Source organism: Hylobates moloch, unplaced genomic scaffold, assembly GCF_009828535.3.
Source record: "Hylobates moloch isolate HMO894 unplaced genomic scaffold, HMol_V3 SCAFFOLD_17, whole genome shotgun sequence".
Taxonomy (NCBI): domain Eukaryota; kingdom Metazoa; phylum Chordata; class Mammalia; order Primates; family Hylobatidae; genus Hylobates; species Hylobates moloch.
The window spans coordinates 13,322,094-13,345,248 of NW_026652292.1; the positions used below are offsets into that span (position 1 = coordinate 13,322,094).

At 45.5% G+C, this 23,155-nt stretch overlaps 1 protein-coding gene across 5 annotated transcripts in view; it reads left to right on the top strand.

Annotated features, from left to right (window-relative positions):
- TRIO (trio Rho guanine nucleotide exchange factor) overlaps window positions 1-23,155 on the top strand; it is a 362,171-nt gene that overhangs the window by 270,454 nt on the left and 68,562 nt on the right. For all 5 annotated transcript variants that reach the window (XR_009210507.1, XM_032135420.2, XM_032135421.2 and 2 more), the window contains exon 34: window positions 2,347-2,590. Coding sequence is in view for 4 of the 5 variants with exons in the window: in XM_032135420.2 (XP_031991311.1) it covers window positions 2,347-2,590 (244 nt within the window). In the remaining variant the exon portion in view is untranslated. The remainder of the gene's footprint in view (window positions 1-2,346; window positions 2,591-23,155) is intronic.

Here is a 23,155-nt window from a genome sequence, read left to right on the forward strand (position 1 = left end):
CAGCATAGAGCATGGCAGAGGCTCCCAGAGGTCCTCAGCACAAGGGGGCAGCCCCAGAACACAGCGGGAGTGTGAGCCATCGGAGGATGCGCGGGCTCCTGGGTCTCTGGGTGTGGGCTTGTGCTCAGTGGACTCCCAACAGGAATGTTTCCCAGCAGGAGGCTGGGCCATTTCCTCCTCCCTTCTCTCACTCCCACAGCCAGCCCCATAGCCCACAGCACACTCTTGTGTCCCTGTGGTTTGTCTGGGCTGCTGCCCTTTAGCAAGAGGCGACGGGAGAGCTGAGCATCTGCAGGCTAAGCACAGGCAGAGTGAGCTCCTGAAGCCAGTGAGGAAAATCCAGGCTTTGTTTCGGGTTTTCAAATGCAGTGCCTTCATTTTTAGAGCATATGTATCTTTTCTTTTTCATTTCACAAATACTTGAATGCTAGCCGGATGCAGAGCACAGTGCGAGGCAGGCTGAGGAGGAGCCCCACTCCTAACAGCTTCTCTAAGTCACATGCCTACCACCATTGGCACTGGCGGACTCAGGGTGACTGTGCCCAGCCCCATCTCCGCCCTCCCAGGCCAGGGATGGAAAGTTCACAGAAGAGCAGGGGGAGCCTGCTTCTGGTGATGAAGGCAGACACATACACGTGTAACTCCAGCTATGGCTCACTTCAGAATTGAGGTGCCACGGAGGACAGGCACGAGAGGGACTTCTCGGAGCCAATGGGGAGCTTAGAATAGAGGGGACATGGGGGCTTTCAGCAAGAGGGATGGTGTGGGCCACTGACAGGCAGGACCCCTCAGGAGGAGGGGGGAGGTGCTTCTGGCCGCTGGGGGGACCTTTGCGTCCTATGCCAAGGCCTTTGTGTGTGAGGGTTTTGCATAAGAGGATGACGTGTTTTTAGAAGGTCTCCTGCCACCAGTGTTTAGATGGCTTGGAAGGAGAACCTGGAGTCTGTCAGGGAGGCTGCTCAGGAGCCCCTGCGGGACCCAGTGAAGTGATTGGTATGGGGGTGCAGAGAAAGGAAGTGATCGGAGCGCCGCCCAGCATCTGCTCGACAGCATTTGGAGGGAAAAGAGTGGGGTTTTTTTTAGCTTGAGTGACTTGGTGGTGATACTGTTACCCAAAAGACAACACCGGAAGAAAAAGAGATTTAGGCGGTGGGAGGGCATCATGAGTCATGTCCTAGACTCTGCATTGTGGGGACAGGGAAGCATCCAGTTGCCCAGCAGGGATCGGAAGTAGTCTGCGGTTGGGACGCTTGCTGGGGAGGAGTCAGCTTGAGGGTGTGGTTGAAGAGTCCGTGCAGCGGGACAAGTGGAGAAACAGCAGAGACAGAACCTGGGACAGTCCAGAGACCGGGAGCTGCTCTCAGGATTCTTACGTAGAAAAATAAATGAAGAGATTCTTAGGTAGGAGGGATGTGAATGAGCACATGAGCCCTGTCCCCACGGAGTTTACTGTCTCAGGGAACACACACCAGGGCTCAGGCCATCTGAAGCAGACAGTCATGAGAAGACCATGCACTTGTTTTACCGGCAGAGGCCATGGGGTGTGTTGTTAGAGAGTTTATGGATGAGCTTCGAAGGACTGGAAGAGTTTCAGCAGGCATAGGTGAGAGTGAGCGTGGTAAAAGGAGAGAAGGAGGGAAAGGAACGTCAGGCTGGAGGAACAGAAGGCTAGAAAATCCAGGACCTCTGGGAAACGAGCCGATGTCTGCAGAGGCTGTGGTGCCTGCTGCGTGTTGAGGCCTGGAGTGGGGGAGCCTAGAAGGAATCTGAGGGCAGAGGGCAGAGGGCCTCAGGAGCCACACCAAGGGGAGCCCTGGACAAGCAGGAGGGGGTGCTTGAAGGATTCTGAAGAGAGACAGGTGTGCTTTGCTTCGGTTTCAGGGTCACAGCCCATTGCCTGTTCAGTCCCGTTCTTGTGGCTGCCTCTTTCCTGACCCAAGGGATGCTTAAAGAGTCCACATACTCCAAAGCATGGAACGCCCAACACTGGGTTAGAACAGAAATTTGGAACAGAACTTTATCTCATTTTATCACTGTATTTCATGTTAATCCCCCAGATAGCCTTCAAGCAGAGTTTTTTTTTAGTTTGCTGTAAGTTAAAAAACGAGTGTATATATAATACCACTTTGTGAGGAAGGAAATAGAATGTCTCAGGTTCAAGAAATTTGGAAGCACTTACGAAAATCATATTTTCATATGGGGAGTGCAGTGATCGCACAGCCTCGGAGCACTCAGCTCACTCCGGGGCAGGGTGGCAGGAACCCACCTGGAGGAGTCCCCAGCTGTACCTGAAGACACCGTGGCTCACACTGGCTGACCTGTCCTCTCCTCCTCTGTTCCCCCCAGCTCTCTGGTGGCTGTGAGCTGACAGTGGTGATCCACGACTTCACCGCTTGCAACAGCAATGAGCTGACCATCCGACGGGGCCAGACCGTGGAAGTTCTAGAGCGGCCGCATGACAAGCCTGACTGGTGTCTGGTGCGGACCACTGACCGCTCCCCGGCGGCAGAAGGCCTGGTCCCCTGTGGCTCACTGTGCATCGCCCACTCCCGAAGTAGCATGGAAATGGAGGGCATCTTCAACCACAAAGGTAGGAATCAGTAGGGTGTGGGCGGCAGACGCCTACTGGAAGTGGCCCTGGAGCGCTCTGTCTCCACGCCTTTGCTGCCTGTTAGTGTGCGTGAGCTTCCTTGTCAGCTGTGCCTTCAGCACATGGTCACTGACTGTCCGGGCATTTCTAGTCCATCAGCACCTGAAGAGGAAATGAGGATTTCACCCGTGACTCAGAAAGAATGAGTGATCTCCTCACTTCCAGGGTGGTGTAGTGAGATACGACACCAGTTTAGAGAAGAACACTGATTTTGGAACATTCCAGTTGCTTCCTTCCTTTATCATCTGTGCCTTCTTCTGTGTGTCATGACACCTCCTGGAGGCCATCCCCTGGCTCCAGAGGGTTAGTCATTCCAGGGAGCTAATGAAGCTGCAAGAGAAAACAGCTACTGATCAGCTCCCCTGATTGATTATAGGCCAAGCCATGTTCCAGATTTCTCAGGGCCTAAATGTGAGTTTACTGTCACCTCGGTAAGAAACAGGAAGAATTAGGCTGCTGTTTCTCCAGAAATCTGAAGCGAAAGGCAGAGGATTTTCAGACTTTGGCCAAAAGCCAGAGGTGTCCACTTCCATTTCTGGTGAAGGTGCCCATGCATTCGGAACAGCGGTGGGCTTCCTCTCGTGGAGCCTTTGCGTTTAGAGATCTGGGCCATGCTGGCTTTTAGCCTGTTGCCAGAATGCTTCTAAAGTTGCATCAGCATAAGTCCTTGAATTTGAGTTGAAAATAAAGTACAACTTTTCCTGAAATTAGTCTGTTCTGCAGAGGAGCCCTGGTGAACTTAAGCATGCCTCAAATAACACTTGCTCTGAAAGATTTCTTCCGCATGTGCCTTTCCTGTGGTGTGTTCTTACTTCCTGGTGTTTGCAATTGCAGGCTAGCCAAGACGAAAGAACTAGGCATTCATCACACTTGGCTTTGTCCGGAAAACTTCTGGTGGAGGTTGGGTTTTTTAATGTTGGTACGTTGTACCATTTTGTTTTTCCCTATGATACTGTCTGACATTCTTGTACCTGGAAAGTCACTCTGCCCCTCACAAACCCTCCAATGCACTATTTTTACCAAGAAGGTGTTTCTTAATGAGCAAGACCTGCTGTGAACTTATGCCAGCCAGTGGTTAGGGGCTCAGAACTGTATCCCATTTTTTTCTTCTTTCCCTTATTTATTTATTTATTTATTTATTTATTATAATTTTTTTTTTCCTGTAATGCAAGGAAACTCATAAGATTGTTCCCTGCCAGGCGCAGTGACTCACGCCTGTAATCTCAGCACTTTGGGAAGCTGAGGCGGGTGGATTACCTGGGGTCAAAAGTTTGGACCAGCCTGACCAACACGGTGAAACCTCGTCTCTATTAAAAATATGAAAAATTAGCCAGGCGTGGTGGCAGACACCCAGCTACTCGGGAGGCTGAGGTGGGAGGATCGCTTGAAGCCAGCATTTCAAAACCAGCCTGGGTATCATAGTGAGACCCAGTCTCTTTAAAAGATGCCGTCTGTTTTGTGGACAAAGTTTGCTTTGGAAGCTTGCATGTCCGGGTGTCCTTTGGGCCGGCCAGCCTTCGTGTCTGATGGCTCCTTCTGCTCTTGCTCTGGCTGTCCTTCCTCCATCTTAGCATCTTGGTCATGAATTAAACAGACGCCGGGCATAGCAGGATTGAATAAGGGTTCAGCAAACCCTTGTGCTCCAGCAGTCTTATTTGTGTTTGTCGTTTATGCTGTCTGCCGTTACCTCAGAGACTCTGGGGCTGGGGCCTAGGCCTGGAGACTGTGTCTGTGCCCCCAGCGAGTCTCTGGTACATTCCGGGCTGAGGCCCACTCACCTCCCTTCACTCTTCTCCACTCGAGCATGTAGTACGTGGGCTCACTGTTGAAATCGGTGTCACGTCACCATTGTTGATGGCTCAGTAAATCCAAGTTCTCTTCCCTTCCCATTGTCTCAACTTGTAAAACTTGTCACTTTTATCTATTTATTGACAGTCTTGGTCACAGGAAGTAAACAGAAATATCAAGAATGTGTATATTTCCAGTGAGACCAGTTCAAAACATCCTCTTTGCCCTACGCTGCCCTGCTTTTTTCACCTTTTCCCTTTCTTCCCAACCAAGAGTCGCCCTACACAATGGTCCCTGGGGATTTAGCTCCAGTGTGATCAGAAGGAAAACTAAGGAAAGAGAAGAATAGTCTTGTCGCTAACCTGGGCAAATGAGCATCTCTGACTCTCTGCCGGATGCATTTCCGGAGTGCCCGGCATGAATCTTTTTGACTGATAGTGTTTTGAGGGTGGGACAGGAGTTCATACCCTGGCCTGGGAAGGGCCTTCCGTCACACTCCCCACTCAGGACATCTGGAAAACCACCGCAAGGCCTGTGTCCCGCACTACTGTTGCCCAGAGCCTTTGCCATGCGTAGTTAAATCTGGAAGGCCCCTCTCAGCCCCCATAGAATTGGTTTTTTGTTTTTTTATTTATTTATTTTTTTTTTGTTTTCCTAAAATAAGGCTTTAACCAGGAGTTTGAGACTACAGTGAGCTATGATCAAACCACTGCACTCCAGCCTGGAGAACAGAGTGAGACCTCATCTCTAAAAAATAAATAAATAAAATGAAATGGGCTTTAAGAAGAGACCTTTTGGTGGCAAGGGAGGAGTGAGTGGTGAGCTTGCAGGGTGCGTTCTTCCTGTCAGGAGGCCTGAGATGGGGCGGCCGCAGATGGCCTCCCAGGGCCTTGCCAGCTCTGACATTCTGAGTTCAGATTTCTTAGAAGGCTTTATGAGCAAAGGCCGATTCAAAACTGCCATTTCCTTACACCAACCCATAATGTGATGACAGGTGGCCTTTTTGTTGGTGCTTTCAAATATGTCTAGAAGAAAACACCCACTTATAAAAATTAACCTTTACCACTCTAAAAGTCATTCACAATTTTAAAGTTTTTTTTCTCCTTTGGATAGAGAAAAAGTATGGTTCAGTACCTGCATTTTATTTCGAAGTTCAGAGTATGAGTCATCTGCAGTGAATGAGAAAATTAAGGGGAAAAAGAACCATGAGAAATAAAACCTTTTGCTTGTGGGTGACTTGAGCCTCTAAACCCAGGGGCTTTAACTCAGGATGCTACCTTTTACTATGGTAAAATCTGTGCCAAAAAGAGTCCCCCATAGTTTACCACAACTCCAGTGGGCACTAGCAAGATCAGCTCTCAGGCTTGACCAGACTGGCTGCAGTAGTTAAGAGAAGACACAGGGACTGTCTTTCCTAAGTGTAGTGATACATGATTGCTGTTAATCAAATGGGGCATTTTCTCTAACTCAAGTTAAAAATGAGAAAGAGACATATTTTCATTCGAAACTATCCGAAATGTTGACTTTTCTTTGGGTCCACCCTGCTTCTCTCCAAGCTCTCTCCCAAGGATTTTCTTGTCCACCCGAATAGTTTACTTCTCCACTTGACTGTCTTAGCAACTTTTTCAAATCTAAAGTATTCAAATTCCCTCTCCCTCCATCTCCCCACTTGTTCACCCAAGAACATGGCCAACACACGTGAGGGTCTCTCCACTGCCCACCACAGTTTTTAAAAACTGGTAAACTCCACATAACAAAATGTATCATCTTGACCATTCTTAAGTCTACAGATCAGTGGCATTAAATACCTTCACATTGTTGTGCAGCCGTCATTACATTCACCTCTAGAATTCTTTTTTCCATCTTACAGAACTGAACCTCTGTGCCCATGGAACAAAACCCTCCGCTCTCTCCACCCAGCCCCTGGCACTGCCCCTTTCCTTTCTGTCTCCATGAGTTTGACTGTTGTAGGTGCCTCATGTGAGTAGAAAGTCATGTAGTCTTGTCCTTTTGGGACTGTTTATTTCTTGTAGAAGATTCCGTGTTCTGACTTGTGTCAGAATTTCCTTTCTTTTGAAGGCTGAATAGCATCCCCTCGTATGCAGATGCCACACTGAGTTCAACATTCGTCACAATTTCCTTTCTTTTTAAGGCTGAATAGCATCCCCTTGTATGCAGATGCCACATTGAGTTCAACATTCATCTGCTGATGGGCGCTAAGGTTGCTTCTGCCTTTTGACTCTTGTGAATAATGCTGCTATGAACATGGGTGTACAAGTAATCTCTTCAAGCCCCTCCTTTCAGTCCTTCTGGGTGTATACCCAGAAATGCAATTGATGGATCATATGGTACTGTGGTCTGAATGTTTGCGTCCTTCCAAAATCCGTGTGTTGAAATCTAACCCCCAATGTGATGGTATTAAGAGGTGGGCTGTTGGGTGGTAATTAGGTCATGAGGGCAGAGCCCTTGAGAATGGGATTACTACCCTTACAAAAGAGGCCCAGGGAGCCCTTTTGTCCTTCCACCATGTGAGGGCACAGAAGGCACCGTCTTTGAGGAGCAGGCCCTCTTCAAATACTAACTCTGCCAGCGACTGGATCTCGGACTTCTCAGCCTCGAAAACTGTCAGCAATAAATTTCTGTGCTTTGTAAGTTATCCAGTTTAAGGTATTTTATTATAGCAGCAGGAATGGACTGAGACATATGGTAATTCTATTTTTAATTTTTTGAGGCTGCCCACTCGGTTTTGTTAACTTTATCTCAATAATATATTTCAAGTATGTTCTCTTTTCATTTCTCCCGTTACTCTTACCACCTGATCACCCGACCTCACTTCTTGCCCTTTTTCGTTTCATCTAAAACATAAATGTCACCATACTCTCTTGCTGCGACTTTCTCTTGGTCAGAGAATAAAATTCAGCTTCCTCACATGTCCACCAAGACCTTTCGTCTCATACACACACATGTACACACAAACACAGACGTGCACACACACGCACACCTATACACCTCCTCCTCTTGGAGCTGTGCATCGGGTAACATAGGGGCTTTTTTCCCTCTCACTCACCCCTACCTAACAGTCCCCATCTCATCTCATCAAATACAAATACAAAATCCTCATGGAAAAAATAAATATATTCAGTGAGCTCATGGAGGGGAGGAGAGAGCAGAATAAATCTTGGTCTAGTTAGCAAGTATTTCCACACAGAGGCTCCCATCAGGGCAGCTGAAAAAGTCCAGTTAGATGAACTCCAAGGAACACTGGAGACCCACAAGGAACTGTCCAGGAACTCACTGAAAGCACCTTAAACAGATTGTAACAGGACTGATGATTGCAGATATACTGTTGAACTTAAAAATGGCATAGAGGAACTGCAGACAACACAGGTGTTTTACACAGTAGGCTCGGTAGAGAAAGCAGCGAGTCTTCACAGATGGCCGGCACTGAGAGCCAGCGAGAAGCGGAGGAGATGATGGGCCCTGAGCAGAGGGTTGCGGGGGGAGCTTTAAACTGAGCCCTGTAAACATGGCAGAACTGCTCAGCGGGAGACTCTCAGCACAGACGGTCATGGGGAAGTGAGTGCAGTTCATTTGAATCCTGTTGTCGAGTTCTGGGGTTTTTTGGTTTGCTTCGTAACTTTAAAGGTATACACTTTATATAGATTTATTTATTTGCTGGGACCGTTACTCAGAGTTCCTAGAAATGCACACAGCTTTTTTACTGGGGTTACTCCTCAGAATCACTTGTCACTTCTTTAAATGAATGAATGAATGTGCCAGGCCCTATGCCTGGAGGTTGGGAGCTTCATCTACATCACATTCTAATAGGTGACCACTGGGGTAAGCACTGTGTGACTGCAAAGCCAGGGTGTGTTTCCATCAACACCAAATGACAGTGCCTATGCGCCCCTGTTGTCCTCCCTCCAGGACTGCCTCCTCACCCCACCCCTTTCTGCAGCTCCTCATCTAAACATCTGGCCTGGTGAGGTCACGGCTCAGCCTGTTGGCCAGTGGCCCCACCACCGTCCTTCCCCCATGCAGATCAGAGGAGGCCAGATCTCTCCCCTTAGCTCCTATGTCCCCTTCCCCCCCCATGGCACAGATGAGACATTCACAGAGTTTGCAGATGATGGAAGAGAAGACTCCAGGTTGCCAGGTGTGTCCACTCTCAGGAACCCCCAGCCCAGGCCTCACTGCTTGTGTTCCCAGCCAACCCCAGTATGGGGGATACGCCAGTGCTGTTTCCCTGCTCAGAATACAACCAGTTACCAGAGACAACCTCACCCCTCCAACCACTTTCCAAGGTGCCAGGACAGAGAAGCCCTTCACTGGCCCACCCAGGGCAGTTGACAGAGGGCTGCCCTCCTTGGAGGGGAGCCTCACCTCTACCCACAGGGCTGCGGCCTTGTCCTGGATTCTCACCTGGGCAGTCACGTCAGGATGGAGGGGTCCCATGTCAGCCAGTTCTTTGGTGGGGGTCACATAGTCTGAAATGACCTGCGGGCGGTCCAGGCTGAGCCAGGGAAGCCAGGCCTGGGTGCCTTTTTGGTGCCTGCTCTGACTTGAGTTGGATTCATGCCACAGACCCACCTTCTGGAGCAACAACACATACAGCCACCAACACGAGAGCCAGCCACACACTGAGCAGAGAAAGTCCCTGTCACCTCATCACCCAAAAACTCCAGCTTTGCAGAGACCAAGGTTCTCCTCTACCTTCACAGAAGCCTCTGTGACCAAACACAGAGCTCGCCCTTCTGAGGCCTCTAGCATTTCTCCAGGTGTTTTTCAGAGGACTTTGTGGTCTTTCCCGGGTCATGAAATGATCTGCCCCAGAGGTGAATCTGAGTCTCCTCAGAGTCATATGAGACTGAAACTGCTTGTAACATTTCGGTGACCTAATAAGTTTTCCAAAAATGTAGGGTATTAAGAAGAGTTTCATAACATTAAAAAGTTTAGTTGAAAATATCATGATTCAGGTATATTTAGACATTTGATTCATGCCAAATTGCCACTGTTATCAGAAAACACACCCCAAGCACATTAATGCCTAGATATTTCAAACCCGTATCTGCCCACACATTCTTAAAAATACATATACTGAGAAATCTATATACAGGTTTTTTTTAATTAGCTTGGAAAAGAGCAGTTGTATTCTGTTTGAACAGCTGCTAATGTCAATTCCTGTGGGAAGAAAGACCAAAGAACATGGAGTTACACCAAGAATTTTAAAACAAAGACGCTGTCCCTTTCCTGAGCACCGTGCAGCCAAGACTGAGAGATCAATCTGAGACCTGTGATTAAGGAGTGTTTTCTACGTAGCATATAATTATGGAGCCACACAAGTGGGCCATTACTCTGTTGAGTGCTTCATGTTTGAGGTATTTTCATGTTCCAACTTTACATTAAAGTGTTTATTAAAACAGGAAAAATCCACGAGCAGGTATTGACACTATCCATATTAGATCATCACAAAATTATATATATAGCAGAGTCATAAACAATGAGAAACGGTCTTCCCACACTTTCGTTAAATGGCCATGACCTAGTGTTTAGGGAAAGCAGTAAAATCAGCGAGGAGCTCGTGGGAAAAATGAGACGGGCTCTGCGGGGGTGACTCATCGGCCAAGCAGAGCCGCACAGGTACCGGGCCGCTGCATCCCCTCCTGCCTCTCACTCTCTGGAGACTGGACTTCCTTTACTGCCTCCCTTCTGACATTTTGTAGACATCACACTTTGCTGCTTATTACACAAACGGGGTTCCCTTTTAAATTTGTTCATTCTAGTTAGCATTTGCAGAAGCTGTGAAAAATTACAGAGAGATGATTTGTTGGGTAAGAGATGGTTTAAAAGTCCAGCTTGCTGTTTTTCATTAAGTGTCTTGAAAATGAGTAAGTGGTGTTCCTGGAGGGGAACAATCATATAATTCCGCAGGGTGGGTCTAAACTTGTTTTCTGATAGTGTTTGGCAGCTCATGGTTCTGAGGACACCTGATAACACAGCAGCCAGGCGCTGATTGAGAAGTGTGTGCCGAACAGACCCGAGTGTGGCTTGGCTCTTGCCTTAACGTTCCTTTCTCTGTTCAGAGAAGCGTGAGATGAGATTTTGTGATTATATTGTACTCCTTGGGCTGACTTTCCCATGCACAGAATGTTTTACAGATCCTGATAGCTGAGCTGAAAATGCGAAGAGAAGGGAAAATGCCTTAAATTATTCTGGCTAATTTAGAAGCAGCAGGCCTTGGAAGTCTTTGTCATGTGTCCCTGAACAAATCTTATGGGAGCTCTGGTACCTATTCCAGAAAATGCACATAGGCACAAAACTTTTACATACAATTTCACACACCCCACCCATATGGAGAACTTTTTTCTAAATAAGAGAAAGAAAAATTTTAAGACTTACAAGTTATGTTTAGGTGTTTTACATGGTTCAAAAAACAAGACATGAAGCGGTATAAACTGAGAAGTCTTGTTCCCACAACCCCACGTGCCAGGTACACATAACCATTTTTATTCATCTCTAGCTTGTGCTTCCAATGTTTGTTAGGCATATGTAAATAAGTGAATAGATATGCATTTCTCCCTCCTTTTGCTGACATGAGAGATGGCATATTTAGCCCCTGGCTTTTATCCCTTGACCCCATTCCAGTACCTAGAGACCTGCTTCATTTTTTTTAGATGTGTAGTACTTCATGTGTGCATGTGCCTTAGTGACTAACTTGTACACTGTGCAGGGACATCGGGCTGGGACCAGTTTGTTCACTGATATATACAGCGCTGCGAGAGATACCCTCACGTGTGTATTGTTTGGTCCACGTGCAGGTGTGTCTGGAAGATAGAATTCTAGACGTAGAATTGATGGGTTAAATGCATTTATAGGGAAAAAAATCAGTATAAAACTTTGCGTGTAATGATATTTGTGTGTTTTTTATTTTTTTTACCCAGATAGCAAAAAAAAAAAAAAAAAAAATTGTCCATTTTGAATGGGCCACTTTAAATCCATTCATATAAATTAAATCTTGAGTCTCTGTGTGACCTGTCTGGGAGGTGAGGTTTGGATGGATGTTTTCCCACAGAATTACAAGAGCATGCAATGAAATATTTATGTAAATAATCTTTCATCAACATTTTTGCACTTTTATTTTAGGGATTCTCCACATAAAAAATAAATGGCAGTGATTTCCAAAGAGCAAGTAACTTCTCTTCCCTCAGTATGTATATAAAATAGCTTTCATGGTGCCCCGTACGCCTTCCATCCTTGCAAAGTTCTTCATGAATCCAAGCTATGCAGTTGCGAGAGATACATTCACAAGGCTGGGCTGTTGATGGCTCTCCTAGCGGGCCTTGGAGTCTCCGTATAATCTCCGCTCTTTCTGAAGGATTCAGTTTCTTACCACAAACATTTCACAATGAATTTCGTTTTATTTTATTTATTTATTTATTTAGACAGATTCTTGCTCTGTCACCCAGGCTGGAATCCAGTGGCATGATCCTGGCTCACTGCAACCTCTGCCTCCCGAGTTCAAGGGATTCTCCTGCCTCAGCCTCCTGAGTAGCTGGGACCTCAGGCACCCGCCACCATGCCCGACTAATTTTTATATTTTTAATAGAGGCGGAGTTACACTATGTTGGCCAGGTGGGTCTCGAACTCCTGACCTCAGGTGATCTGCCTGCCTCGACGTCCCAAAGTGCTGGGATTACAGGCATGAGCCACTGCGCCTGGCCTGAATTTTGAATAAGACAGTTTTTAAGCTCTCCCAAATCTAACTTCCTTCCTGACATTGTGGAAGCGTTTTGAAGGGGACAGAAAAAGGCATGGGGGTAGGAGGCTACCCTTTGAGCTCTTGTCCCTGTGGCCACCTCTCCCAGGAGAACGTCCTCACACCCCTTCCTGGGGTTCTGCGTGGCTCATGCTGGGCTGGCTGCCTGGGGCTTCTGAGACGTGTTCAGGGTCTGCCCTGCTTCATCGTGGTCTGACCAGCAGTGGCTGGAACACCTCAGACTTCAGGCAATTGGTCATTCCACATCTCAGACTATTCAGGGGGGGCATCATCTTCCTGAAACCTTTCTAGCCAAACGTAGGACAGGGCCCCCAAAGTGTTTATTATTTGAAGGTCCTTTCAAACATTCGAGAGGACAGTAAACAGGCTTGTTTGCCTTGGCTGCATTGCACGGCGGCTCTGGAATTCTTTATTATTTTTGTCAAGAAATGAAGCCCTGTATGTTCAGTCTCATCTGTTCTCTCCCCAACCCCTTTTCAGGAGTCTGTAGAATTTGAATGCTAGAGGGGAAGAATATTAAAGTTCTGTTCTTAGATACAGATGTGTTTCCTACTGTCTCAAAAACATTTAGATCATTTCAGTCCTGGATCATGGAGAAGATTATTAACAGAAGGGGGAGAAGGGTGTATTCATCTGCTGGCTGCCATAGCAAAATCCCAGAGCCTGGGGGATTAAACAACAGCCATTTATTCTCTCAGAGTTCTGCAAGCCAGAAGTCTAGAAGGAGTCAGTAGGGTTGGCTTCCTCTGGGGCCACTGTCCTTGGCTTGCAGAAGGCCACCCTCTTGCCGATTCTCTGTATGGCTGTCTGTCTCCCTATTTCCTTTTCTGTAAGAACACCAGTCAGGTTGGATCAGCACCCACCCTAAGAGCCTCATTTTAATTTAATCACCTCCTTAAAAGACCTTGTTTCCAAATACAGTCACATTCTGAGATACTGGGGATTTCAACTTCAACATGGATTTTAGGGGGGACACACTTCAGCCTATAGCAGGGGGCCATTGGAGCCTTAAGAAATTAACAGTAGTAACAGAGAGCACGGGGTGTGGACTTGCCATTGCCAGCCACAGTGCTGTTCTGTATGTTCCACCCTCAACATACCCTCATGACAATGTAGACATACACCATTATCATCCCCATTTTAGGGTAGGAAAAGGGAAGCACAGAAAAATCACGTAACCAAACATAGCAGGGGATGTAAAGTGAGATTTTCAAAATAGCAGTCAGACTTAAGAGTTCAAGTTCTTAGCCACTGTACATACTGCTGTCTGTGCACGCTGGAAGAAACCTTTGGTGCAGGGAGGAAGCTGAAGCCTGTAGAGACAAACTCAGTTGCCCAAGGCCAGACATCACTTATGGAAGAGCTAATTCTAGAACCTGGTGTCCTGAGTTCGCTGCACTCTGGCTTTGACCATTCCTGAGAGGCCGTGGGCCCTCCAACAATTCGTCTCTACGAAAAGGATCAAGTTTCACATTTCCAGTTTGAATTATGATCTAATAATTCCAAATGCATTCCACTGCCCAGAGAAGTCATCTTAATGGAAATCTTTTTTTCATCTTTGGGGGCCAGATTTCTCCTCTTCCTACTCCCCTAGTTAATTACAGAACTTTACTCACAATGAGCATGTTATGTATGAGTGAATAAATGGAAAAAGCAATTACAAAGGAAAAGCCATTTTTTCTTTATCAGTTTGCATCCAGGAGTAAAAGATCTTTGCCCCAAAACTGTTATTCTGCCCCCTTCCCTAAATCAAAATCAGCTGCTTGTTCTCCTTTGCTCTTCCTTAAAGGAGCTGAAGAATTCAACTTCCTGTCAGCTCCCCGCCGCCATCAACCCTGTGTATTTGCGCCCTATATCTCTCATTCTCTGAAGTTTAACAGAATTGGGACATCAAAAGTACATATTGGCAGTCAAGGGTTAGCTACATGGCTCTTAATTTTTTGAGCACTGTCGTTTTTGTTACTTTTTTGAAAAACATGATTTGTGAGGTTACCATATCGCATTACAGTTCTGCAAATAATCCACAATGCTGGTGCAAACAGAGAATGTCACATAGTTAAAGTGAAATGTAAAAAAGGAGTATTTGAATGTTTGGTTTGTTAAAGAAAGAGAAAAACTCACATAGTTTGTGAAAAGATAGTAAATAAAGCAATGAAAAGGAGCCTATCGAATTCTTGGCACCCACATGAAGAGTTTGAATGCCTCCATAAAGGTGCTTTTGTGGATTGGCGACTGTGCTAGAAAGCAGCAGGAACTCCTGTGCTGAATGGAGCCCTAAGAAGCAGGGGTTTCGTCATCCCTTTCCCTCCAGAGCAGGAGGTATTATCTATGGGGTAAAGAAACCGGAGAAAACTTCCTCTGAACAGGAGTATCTTTGTGCATGGAACCTGAGAGACTCAATCCTGGTGGTGCAGCTGTGCTTGAAGCCAGCACTGTGGACATATTGTGCAGAGCGGAAACGCACGGGGAAGAAAACGAGGGCCGAGGAGGTGGCGAAAGGAAAACAGTCCAGAATTGCTACTTTAAAGAAATGGTATGGCATTTCAGAGGCCCAGCATCCTCAGCTGCAGAGCTGTGTGTGCCTTTTAATAATTGGGGTTTGAAGACTGACTTCAAGGTAGAATACTGAAATTTTATCAATATTAATCAAGTCTCAGAAAACACTTCTGATTTTTAGAGGAAATTATAATATTCCTAATCATTATATCACTTAAGATCTAATCCCAGAATTCGGCTAATGTTGTTTTATATATCCAGTATTTCGATTTTGATTTTGACGATCTTTTCATTCTATATTAATTGCTTAATTATAAATATGTGTTTACTCAAAAAGCATCATAATTTCAATAGAAAGACTTCAGGTCCTTTGGCTCATCTTAATTTTAGCCTTAAGTATATTTCTAGTCTTCATTTTTAAAGCACCATTTGTATATTGATCCTTTTCACTGCTTTTGTTTTAGACTCCTTTTGGCAAAAATGACTTGTCTCATTTTTATTTATGGGCAGATTAATAACAGACACTTGAAGTCCAAATTTTAAATATTTGAGAAATAATTATTACAAGAGAAGGCTACGTAAAAAGTAAATTTTGTGGGCATTAACTTTGACCATGACCATATGAGCTGCTTTTCAACTAATCTAAATAAAAATACTTTTATTTTCACGAAAATAAGATTGACTATTGTAATTTTGTTCACTCTTTTGCCCCACAAAAGTATGTGGAAATAATACATTTTGTATTGTGTTCCTTCAGTACATTTTTTTCGATAATCATAAACCCCTTTATTCACAGATCTTTAATTTGTCTGATATGTTTCTTTTTCTACAAAGATCTTCTCTGACTTTACCTACTTTTTTCTGGTAACTTTTTCATACTCTCAGTTTCTTTAGCTATTTGCGTTTAAATAACACAACACTCAGTTTTTTTTATTTTTAAAAACTATTATGAAATAATTTTGGACCTACAGAAAAGTGACAAAAATAGTTCAGAGAATTTCTATATACGCTGTACCCAGCTCCCCCAATAGTAACATCTCACATACAGTGGTGAAAATCAGGGCATGAACCTGAATGCATTGTTTTTGCTCTAAAACATTTGAACTAAGCCCTGGGCCTTATCCTGGATTTTGCTTTCATATCCTCTTTCTGGCTTAATATCCAATTAAGAATCCACATTGTATTTATGTAGGTTGATGCAAAAGTAATTGCAGTTTTTGCCATTTCAATGGCAGAAGGCACAATTACTTTTGCACCGACCTAATAATTTCCTCCAATCTGTAGCAGCTCCTCAGTCTTTTTTCTTCTTCATGACCTTGACAATTTTAAGGCATACTGGTCCTTTCTGTCATAAGATGCCTCCCAATTTGAGTTTATCTAATAGTAAATAAAGCAATGTTTTCTCTTAAATTCAGTTCATGCATTTTGGGCAAGAACAGCACTGATGCTATTGTGCCCTTCTCCGTGCATCACGTCAGGGGTACAGGGTATCCTGAGATGTCTCCCTGCCGGTGTGTGGACCTTGGTCACCTTGCTAAAGTAGTGTCGCAGGACTTTTCCTTAGTTCAGCTAAAGACAGGGTCCTCGTCCGTCCCACGGCCACGAAAATTTAGGCTTGCAGATGGTTTGAAGGCTGAGTAAAGCAGGGTTTTATTGGGTGAAAAGGGAAACAAAGGGGGAAACAAGGATCCTCCACGAGGCTGGACTCCCTGCTAGAGCACCTGCATTTTGAATCCCAGGTTCCATACAGGAAGAGGAGAAGCTGGGCTCCTCCCCGCTGCAAAGGGTGCAGACTTCCCGAGCGCCACCCCAGTAGTGTGCAGGCTGGTTAGAGTGTTTCCAGGGACCCCCTTTCACCTTGCTGTCTCAGTAGCATCTGCAGCATTTCCCCCACTGTAAAGTTACTGTTTTTCTCTTTGTAATTAATAAATACCTTATGGGGAAATATTTTTGAACTGTGCAATACTGTTTCTCATCCTACCTTTACCCTCTAATTTTGGCATCCCTCAGTAGTTCTTGCCTACAACACTGTAGTGCGGACCTAATGGTATTTCATAGTTTCCTCATTCCTTCTGAATTTATCAGTTGGAATTCTTCTATAAGAGCTGTCTCTCTGCCTCATTTTTAGTTTATTCCATTCTTTACTTGTATCAGTTGGAGTCCTGGATACTTATTGTGTGGATCATAACCCAGTGCTGTCATTGTTTTCTTCTTAGATTGTTCCAGCTGTGGCTATCAGGAGCCCTGTCTGTGAACTTCTGACGTGCTCCCAACTTGTTTTAGAGCACTCCTTTACTTTCTGGCACTATAGGATGTTCCAGGCTCATATTGTGTTTTGCCTGCCACAGTCCTGGAGTCAGCCATTTCTCCAAGAAGCCCTCCTGGTCCCTTTTATTGGAGAATGGTCTTAGAAACTAAGGTTTGGGTGCTAGGTATGCTCATAGCTGTGTGTTGCCATGGCTTCAGGCCCTCTTAGCAGATGTGTGTGTACCAACCCATGCGTACATAAACATCTGTATTTTCTGTTTCCCCTCCTCCATCCTCCCCACTCCCATCTCCATCTCTTCTTGTATTCATCTGTTTGCACACTGCTGAGACTAGGCAATTTACAAAAGAAAGAGGTTTATTGGACTTACAGTCCCATGTGACTGGGGAGGCCTCACAATCTTGATGGAAGGCAAGGAGGAACAAGTCACATCTTACATGGATGGCAGCAGGCAAAGCGAGAGAGAGCTTGTGTAGGGGAACTCCTCTTTGTAAAACCGTCAGGTCTTGTGAGACTTATTCACTGTCACAAGAACAGCATGGGAAAAACTTGCCCCCATGATTCAATTACTTCCCACCAGGTCCTTCCCACAACACGTGAGAATTCAGGATGAGATTTGGGTGGGGACACAGCCAAACTGTATCATTCCACCCCTGGCCCCTCCCAAATCTGATGTCATCACCTTTCAAAAGCAATCATACTTTCCGCAATAACTCAAAAGTCCACAGTCGAAAGTCTCATCCGAAACAAGGCAATTCCCTTACACCTATGAGCCCGTAAAATCAAAAGCAGGTTAGTTCCTAGATACAATGGGGGTATAGATATTGGGTAAATACAGCCATTCCAAATGGAAGAAATTGGCCAAAACAAAGGGGCTACAGACCCCATGCAAGTCTGAAATCCAGCAGGGCAGTCAAATCTTAAAACTCAAAAATGATCTCCTTTGACTCCATGTCTCACATCCAGGTCACGCTGATATAAGAGGTGGGTTCCCACTGTCTTGGACAGCTCTGCCCCTGTGGCTTGGCAGGGCAAAGCCTCCCTCCTGGTTGCTTTCACGGACTGGCATTGTCTGCAGCTTTTCCAGGCTCACAGTGCAAGCTGTGTCAGTGGGTCTGCCATTCTGGGGGTCTGGAGGGTGGTGGCCCTCTTCTCACAGCTCCACTAGGCTCCTGTATGTGTGTGTATGAGTTGACATCATACTGAAATGTCCAACTGCAATCTGTCAACAAAGGCTGTATTCTAACCTTCTTCCTTTCCTCATTTGTAACCTCTTTCTTTGATAGTAAGACACTTGGATTTTATTCTCTGGAATGTGATTATTTGTTCCGTCCTATTCTAAAAGTTCTTTTTTTCCCTCTCCTGTTTGGAAATTGAATTTTTTACTAATTATGACTTTAAGACTCAACTCCACTCATTCTCACTATAGTAGTTTCAGAATTGCTAACCCATACTCATGGAAGAAACTTAGATTTTTTTTCCTTTGGTTCTACAGTATACAATCAAAAAGCTGTTTTTCAAAGTTAGGTTAGTTCTTTTCTTCCCCACCCACCTCGGGGTGATGTCGTTCAGCTGGGTTCATTGGTTTCTGTGTATTTATATTCCATTTGGAGTATAGTACCCCTCACACACTCATGCCCTGATGAGCTGTGCCTGGGGCAGCCGTAACAAAGTACCACACACTGCCTGGTTCAAGCAACAGAAATTTATTTTCTGGAGACTGAGAGTTAGAGATCAGGGTGTCAGCAGAGTAGGTTTCTCCTGAGGCCTCTCTTCTTGGCTTGCAGAGGCGAGAACTTTCTTCTGTGCATGTCTGTGCCCTCATCTCCTCTTCTCGTGAGGACACCAGGCATATTGGATGAGGACCCACCCTAAGGACCTCATTTTAACTCTTTCACCTCTTTAAATTTCCGCCTCAAAACACAGTCGCATTCCAAGGTCCAGGGCTTGGGACATCAGCATAGGAATTTGGGAATACACAGTTCAGCCCGTAACCCCACCATCCTGGTAGATTGTAATGATTTGTTTTGGGGGGATGTGAAATATGGCCATGATGTTAAGAGTCAGTGCCCAATTTGCTTGACATAGATATCACCCTTTTGTTCCTTCCCAGCATCTCTGGCTTTGGTCCTCAGTGACAAACGTTGTGTCCTTAACAGCAGCACTATCTTGATGGATCTTCTGTTCTCTCTGTGACATTTTAAATTGTATGTCCAGCCATCAAATTAAAATGTCAAAAATTATCAAAAATACCAAAAAACAGAAGTTCTTGTTTTCCTTCACAAACTCCGTTAAATTTCTACATTACACGTATTCTCTTCCACCAAGTGCCTGTGACGTTTGTCTCTGACCCACCTCATTCGCTCCATTTTCACATCTCTCTCCTTTCTTCGCAAAATTCGACTCCATCTGCACTAAACCTGTCTCACTGTTTCATTCCTTTTTTAGGTCCTGTTCATTGACAATTCAGGCCTCTGTCATCATTTCCTGACCCCCTTTACTTACTTGCTAATGTTCTGACATGGCAGATAGACTCATTCAGCAGATCAGATGAGGTTAAAGACTCAAAGCTTTAACCTCATTCTCCCCTTTCTCAAGCCTTTCAGTAGCTTCCAGTTTCCTTTCTGGTTACATCACATTGTCGCTTCTGTAATTTGTTCCCAGTTAACCGAGTCACCCATCTGTTTTCACCTCCTTCTCCTTCCCACCCTCATGGCCATGCTTTTGAACCAGCGTTTCTTCCCACGGTCTGTTGAGGTCACTAACCCCTATGTCGTCTTCTCCTGAACCGAGTCTGTTCAGATTCTCAGACCAGATCCCTGGCCATGCCACCATGGTAGAAATAGGCCTTGGCATCAAAAGTTATTTCCAGGGAAATTTTGCCAGTGGTTTGGACTTCCCCCCTTTCCTTTTGCCTCGCCACCTCTCCCATCGGTCATTTACTCACCTCTGCATTTCTGCTGGTTCCATGTTTCTGTCTAGTGGCTCAGGTTGTCGCCCTTCAGGGCGTGCCCTTGAGATAATTTCTCTTTACTTACTGTATAAAATGCCCTGTCCCATCTGACACGCTCCGCAGTCTCTCACCTACATGACTGGAAGGAGGGAGGGGACCCAGAAGGCGTCTTCCTTCCTCACTCCCTCATCTCTGCGATGCTACACCTCTGACAGATGTGAACTTGAGGGTTTTTTTTGTTTTTGTTTGTTTGTTTGTTTGAGATGGAGTCTGTCACCTAGGCTAGAGCGCAATGGCACGATCTCAGCTCACTGCAGCCTCCACCTCCTGGGTTCAAGCGATTCTCCTGCCTCAGCCTCCTGAGCAGCTGGGATTACAAGCATGTGCCACCATGCCCAGCTAATTTTTGTATTTTTAGTAGAGATTGGGTTTCACCATGTTGGCCAGGCTGGTCTCGAACTCCTGACCTCATGATCCACCCGCCTCGGCCTCCCAAAGTGTTGGGATTACACGCATGAGCCACTGTGCCCGGCCTAAACTTGAGATTTGAAGTAATCAGTCCCTAGGGAAATTTCCCATACATCTTTAGCCAAAATTATTGTACTCATTTTTAAGCTTAATCCTCTTTTCTTTCATAGAGAACTTATATTACACATAAAGTAATTAAATTCCCTGACAGCTGTTTTTTAGTTTTTAAATTAATGGCCCATGTTGGCAGTCCATATTTTTGGAAAGGGACAAAGTCAACTTTTTAATAACGGTTGTAGTAACTGAGACCTTAGAATGTCAATTAACTTGATTTCCTTTAGGTCATAATTTTTAGTGCTTTTTGCTAACAAAAGAGGAGGTTATTTATTTGGCAATAAAGTTTTCTTCTCTTACATAAAATGTGCTCTGTGCAGAACTCTGCCTCTCGCTGGGTCCTGGCATAAGTACACCATCTGGATCTATCATGGGACCATTTAAAGGGAAAAACAACCTTACGCTTTGCTTTTGGTGTTTAAAGAAGAATATGAAGCCTAACGTGGGCCCATAAATGCCAGACTCCCTTCTGCAGCAGTTTGTGAGAGAGCCGTTGCAGTGCCTGAGACAGTTTTCTCTGGGTGCCCTGGATATATAGCATCTTGATTTTTATAGTAGTTAATTGTCTTAAACTCAGAAAGAAACTAGAAGTCTGTGCTGTTTTCACATTCTTTTTCCTTTGAGGATTTTAAAATTTTATTTTGCAACAAATGTGGGGGTGGGGAGAAAAACCAATATTTTAACTTTTTTTTTTAACTAAGGAAGTAAAAAAAAAGGCAACATTCTTCTTAGCAAAGCCATATAAAACAGCACAAATAAAATTGTTTATACTGTCAAGTTAGATAAAGCAGACATAAGAAGAATTATTAATATAAAGAATTCAAGATAGTACATGTTTTTTAAGGTTCAACAAATAGCACTTCCTCAAAGAAATTGTAAGCAGCTCAGAGCCACATTACAGGTTGAGATATGTGGAGGATGTTCCAGGTGACTTTTCGTCAGACCAAGGCAAGGGCATCCAGGTCTAGCGTGGAGGGCACCGAGGAACAGGGGAGCACACACACACCACAGAGGCTGGAAGTCAGACCCGGCAGTTCCACGCAGTGGACGTTCTCCTCTGAAGCCGTTGTGTGGTGTGGGACAAGGGAGCGAACATATGGAAACTTTCAAAGAGAGTAAGAATGTTTCTCAGCTAAGGAAAAGATCCAATTTCCAAGGAAGACAAGAAAGAACTTCTAAGATATGCTTTCCTAAAAACTCCTTATAGTTCACATGCAGCAATTTACATTTTCAGTTCTCTGGCTGCTTCCTGTGAGGAAGAATGAAGATATGTTTTTAATAAGTGAGGAGCGGCATTACAGCACAGTGATGTAACCAGTTGGCTATTAGACCGCATTACATTTCTTTTTTTTTATCAAGTCACATCAGGAGGTGCTGTTTGGTGTGTGAGTCTCAGGGCGGACCTCCCTCCAGATGTACACAAAGCCTAAGTCAGGGAAGCCATTCAGAACGGCCTGTGTAGGGAGGGCAACTGTCACTTCACATTTCACCGAGTAAGGCAATTGCAGCTCTGGCTAGTGCAGGCGGGGAGAGACATCTGGTTTCCAGGGTGCCTGAAGAATTTTCTTGAGCTCCAATTAGAGTCAGTGTGGTAGAATGAAATCCACCGCGTCTGGGTATTCCCACTTGTGAAACCCAACTGCAGTGCGCGCGCGCGCCAGCGAGGGAGAGGCGCGCGCTGGGCCGGGCCGAGGGCTGGCGCCGGCCGAGCTACACACTGCCAGTCTGTGTGCCTGTGCCTGTCGCGTCCCAGTCTGTGTCTGAGTGCGTGTTTAGCTGGTCTCTGCTTTTGCTGCCAAGCGGGTGGCTCTAGCTGCTGTGGAGGGAGAGGTAGGATAGGGGTTCTGCACCTTTAGCCTCCAGTCGGCTCCAGTCACCATGCCCAACGGATTGAAGCCAGTGGACACGCTGGACTCGCTGTCCTCTGTCAGTTCAGCCTACTGCAGCGGCGGGCAACCGGGCACCTGCAAGTACTGGATCCTCGACCTAGGTACACAAGCTCTCTGCAGATGCTCGGGCTGGTGCTCCTTTCTCTCTGCCTGCTTTCTTTCCGGTGGCTGCTCAGTGATTGACATGTGCTTGAAAACAGAAATGTTTTGTGCTTGGAACCTGAAACGTGTTCTGTGCTGACCACCTTGGGAGGGGGCTGTGTCTCGGAGATGGTTTGTGGGGGGGCCACTGGGAATGTGAGGAGCAACTGGGAACAGAGCACTGCACATCCATTGTGTGTTGTAAGACCTTTTTGATATCTGGGGACTGCTTTTGATTATCCCTTTTTTTTATAAATGGCATGTAAACACTCTAAAGTAATCTATGCTACAAATTGCCTTATGATTTTAGTTGGCTTATGTCTGTTTCAGGTTTAATTTTGTTTGGAGTTTTTCAGACTAGAGAAAACGACATGTCCTAACACATTTAGACTCTGGCTCTCCGTGAGAACTACAGCCATATGATAATACAAAGTTAGCTGGGGAGAGGGATGCTTCCAACATTGCCATTGTATTCAAGGGAGTGTCTGTGCCAGATTCTGGCTTTATCTGCGGAACTGGGGAAAAGACGTGAAGATGTGATTCCTGCAAAGGTTATTTGAGAGGTCGGTAAGCTTCACTTTGAGGAAAAGGCAACAGGATACAAAAGAGACAA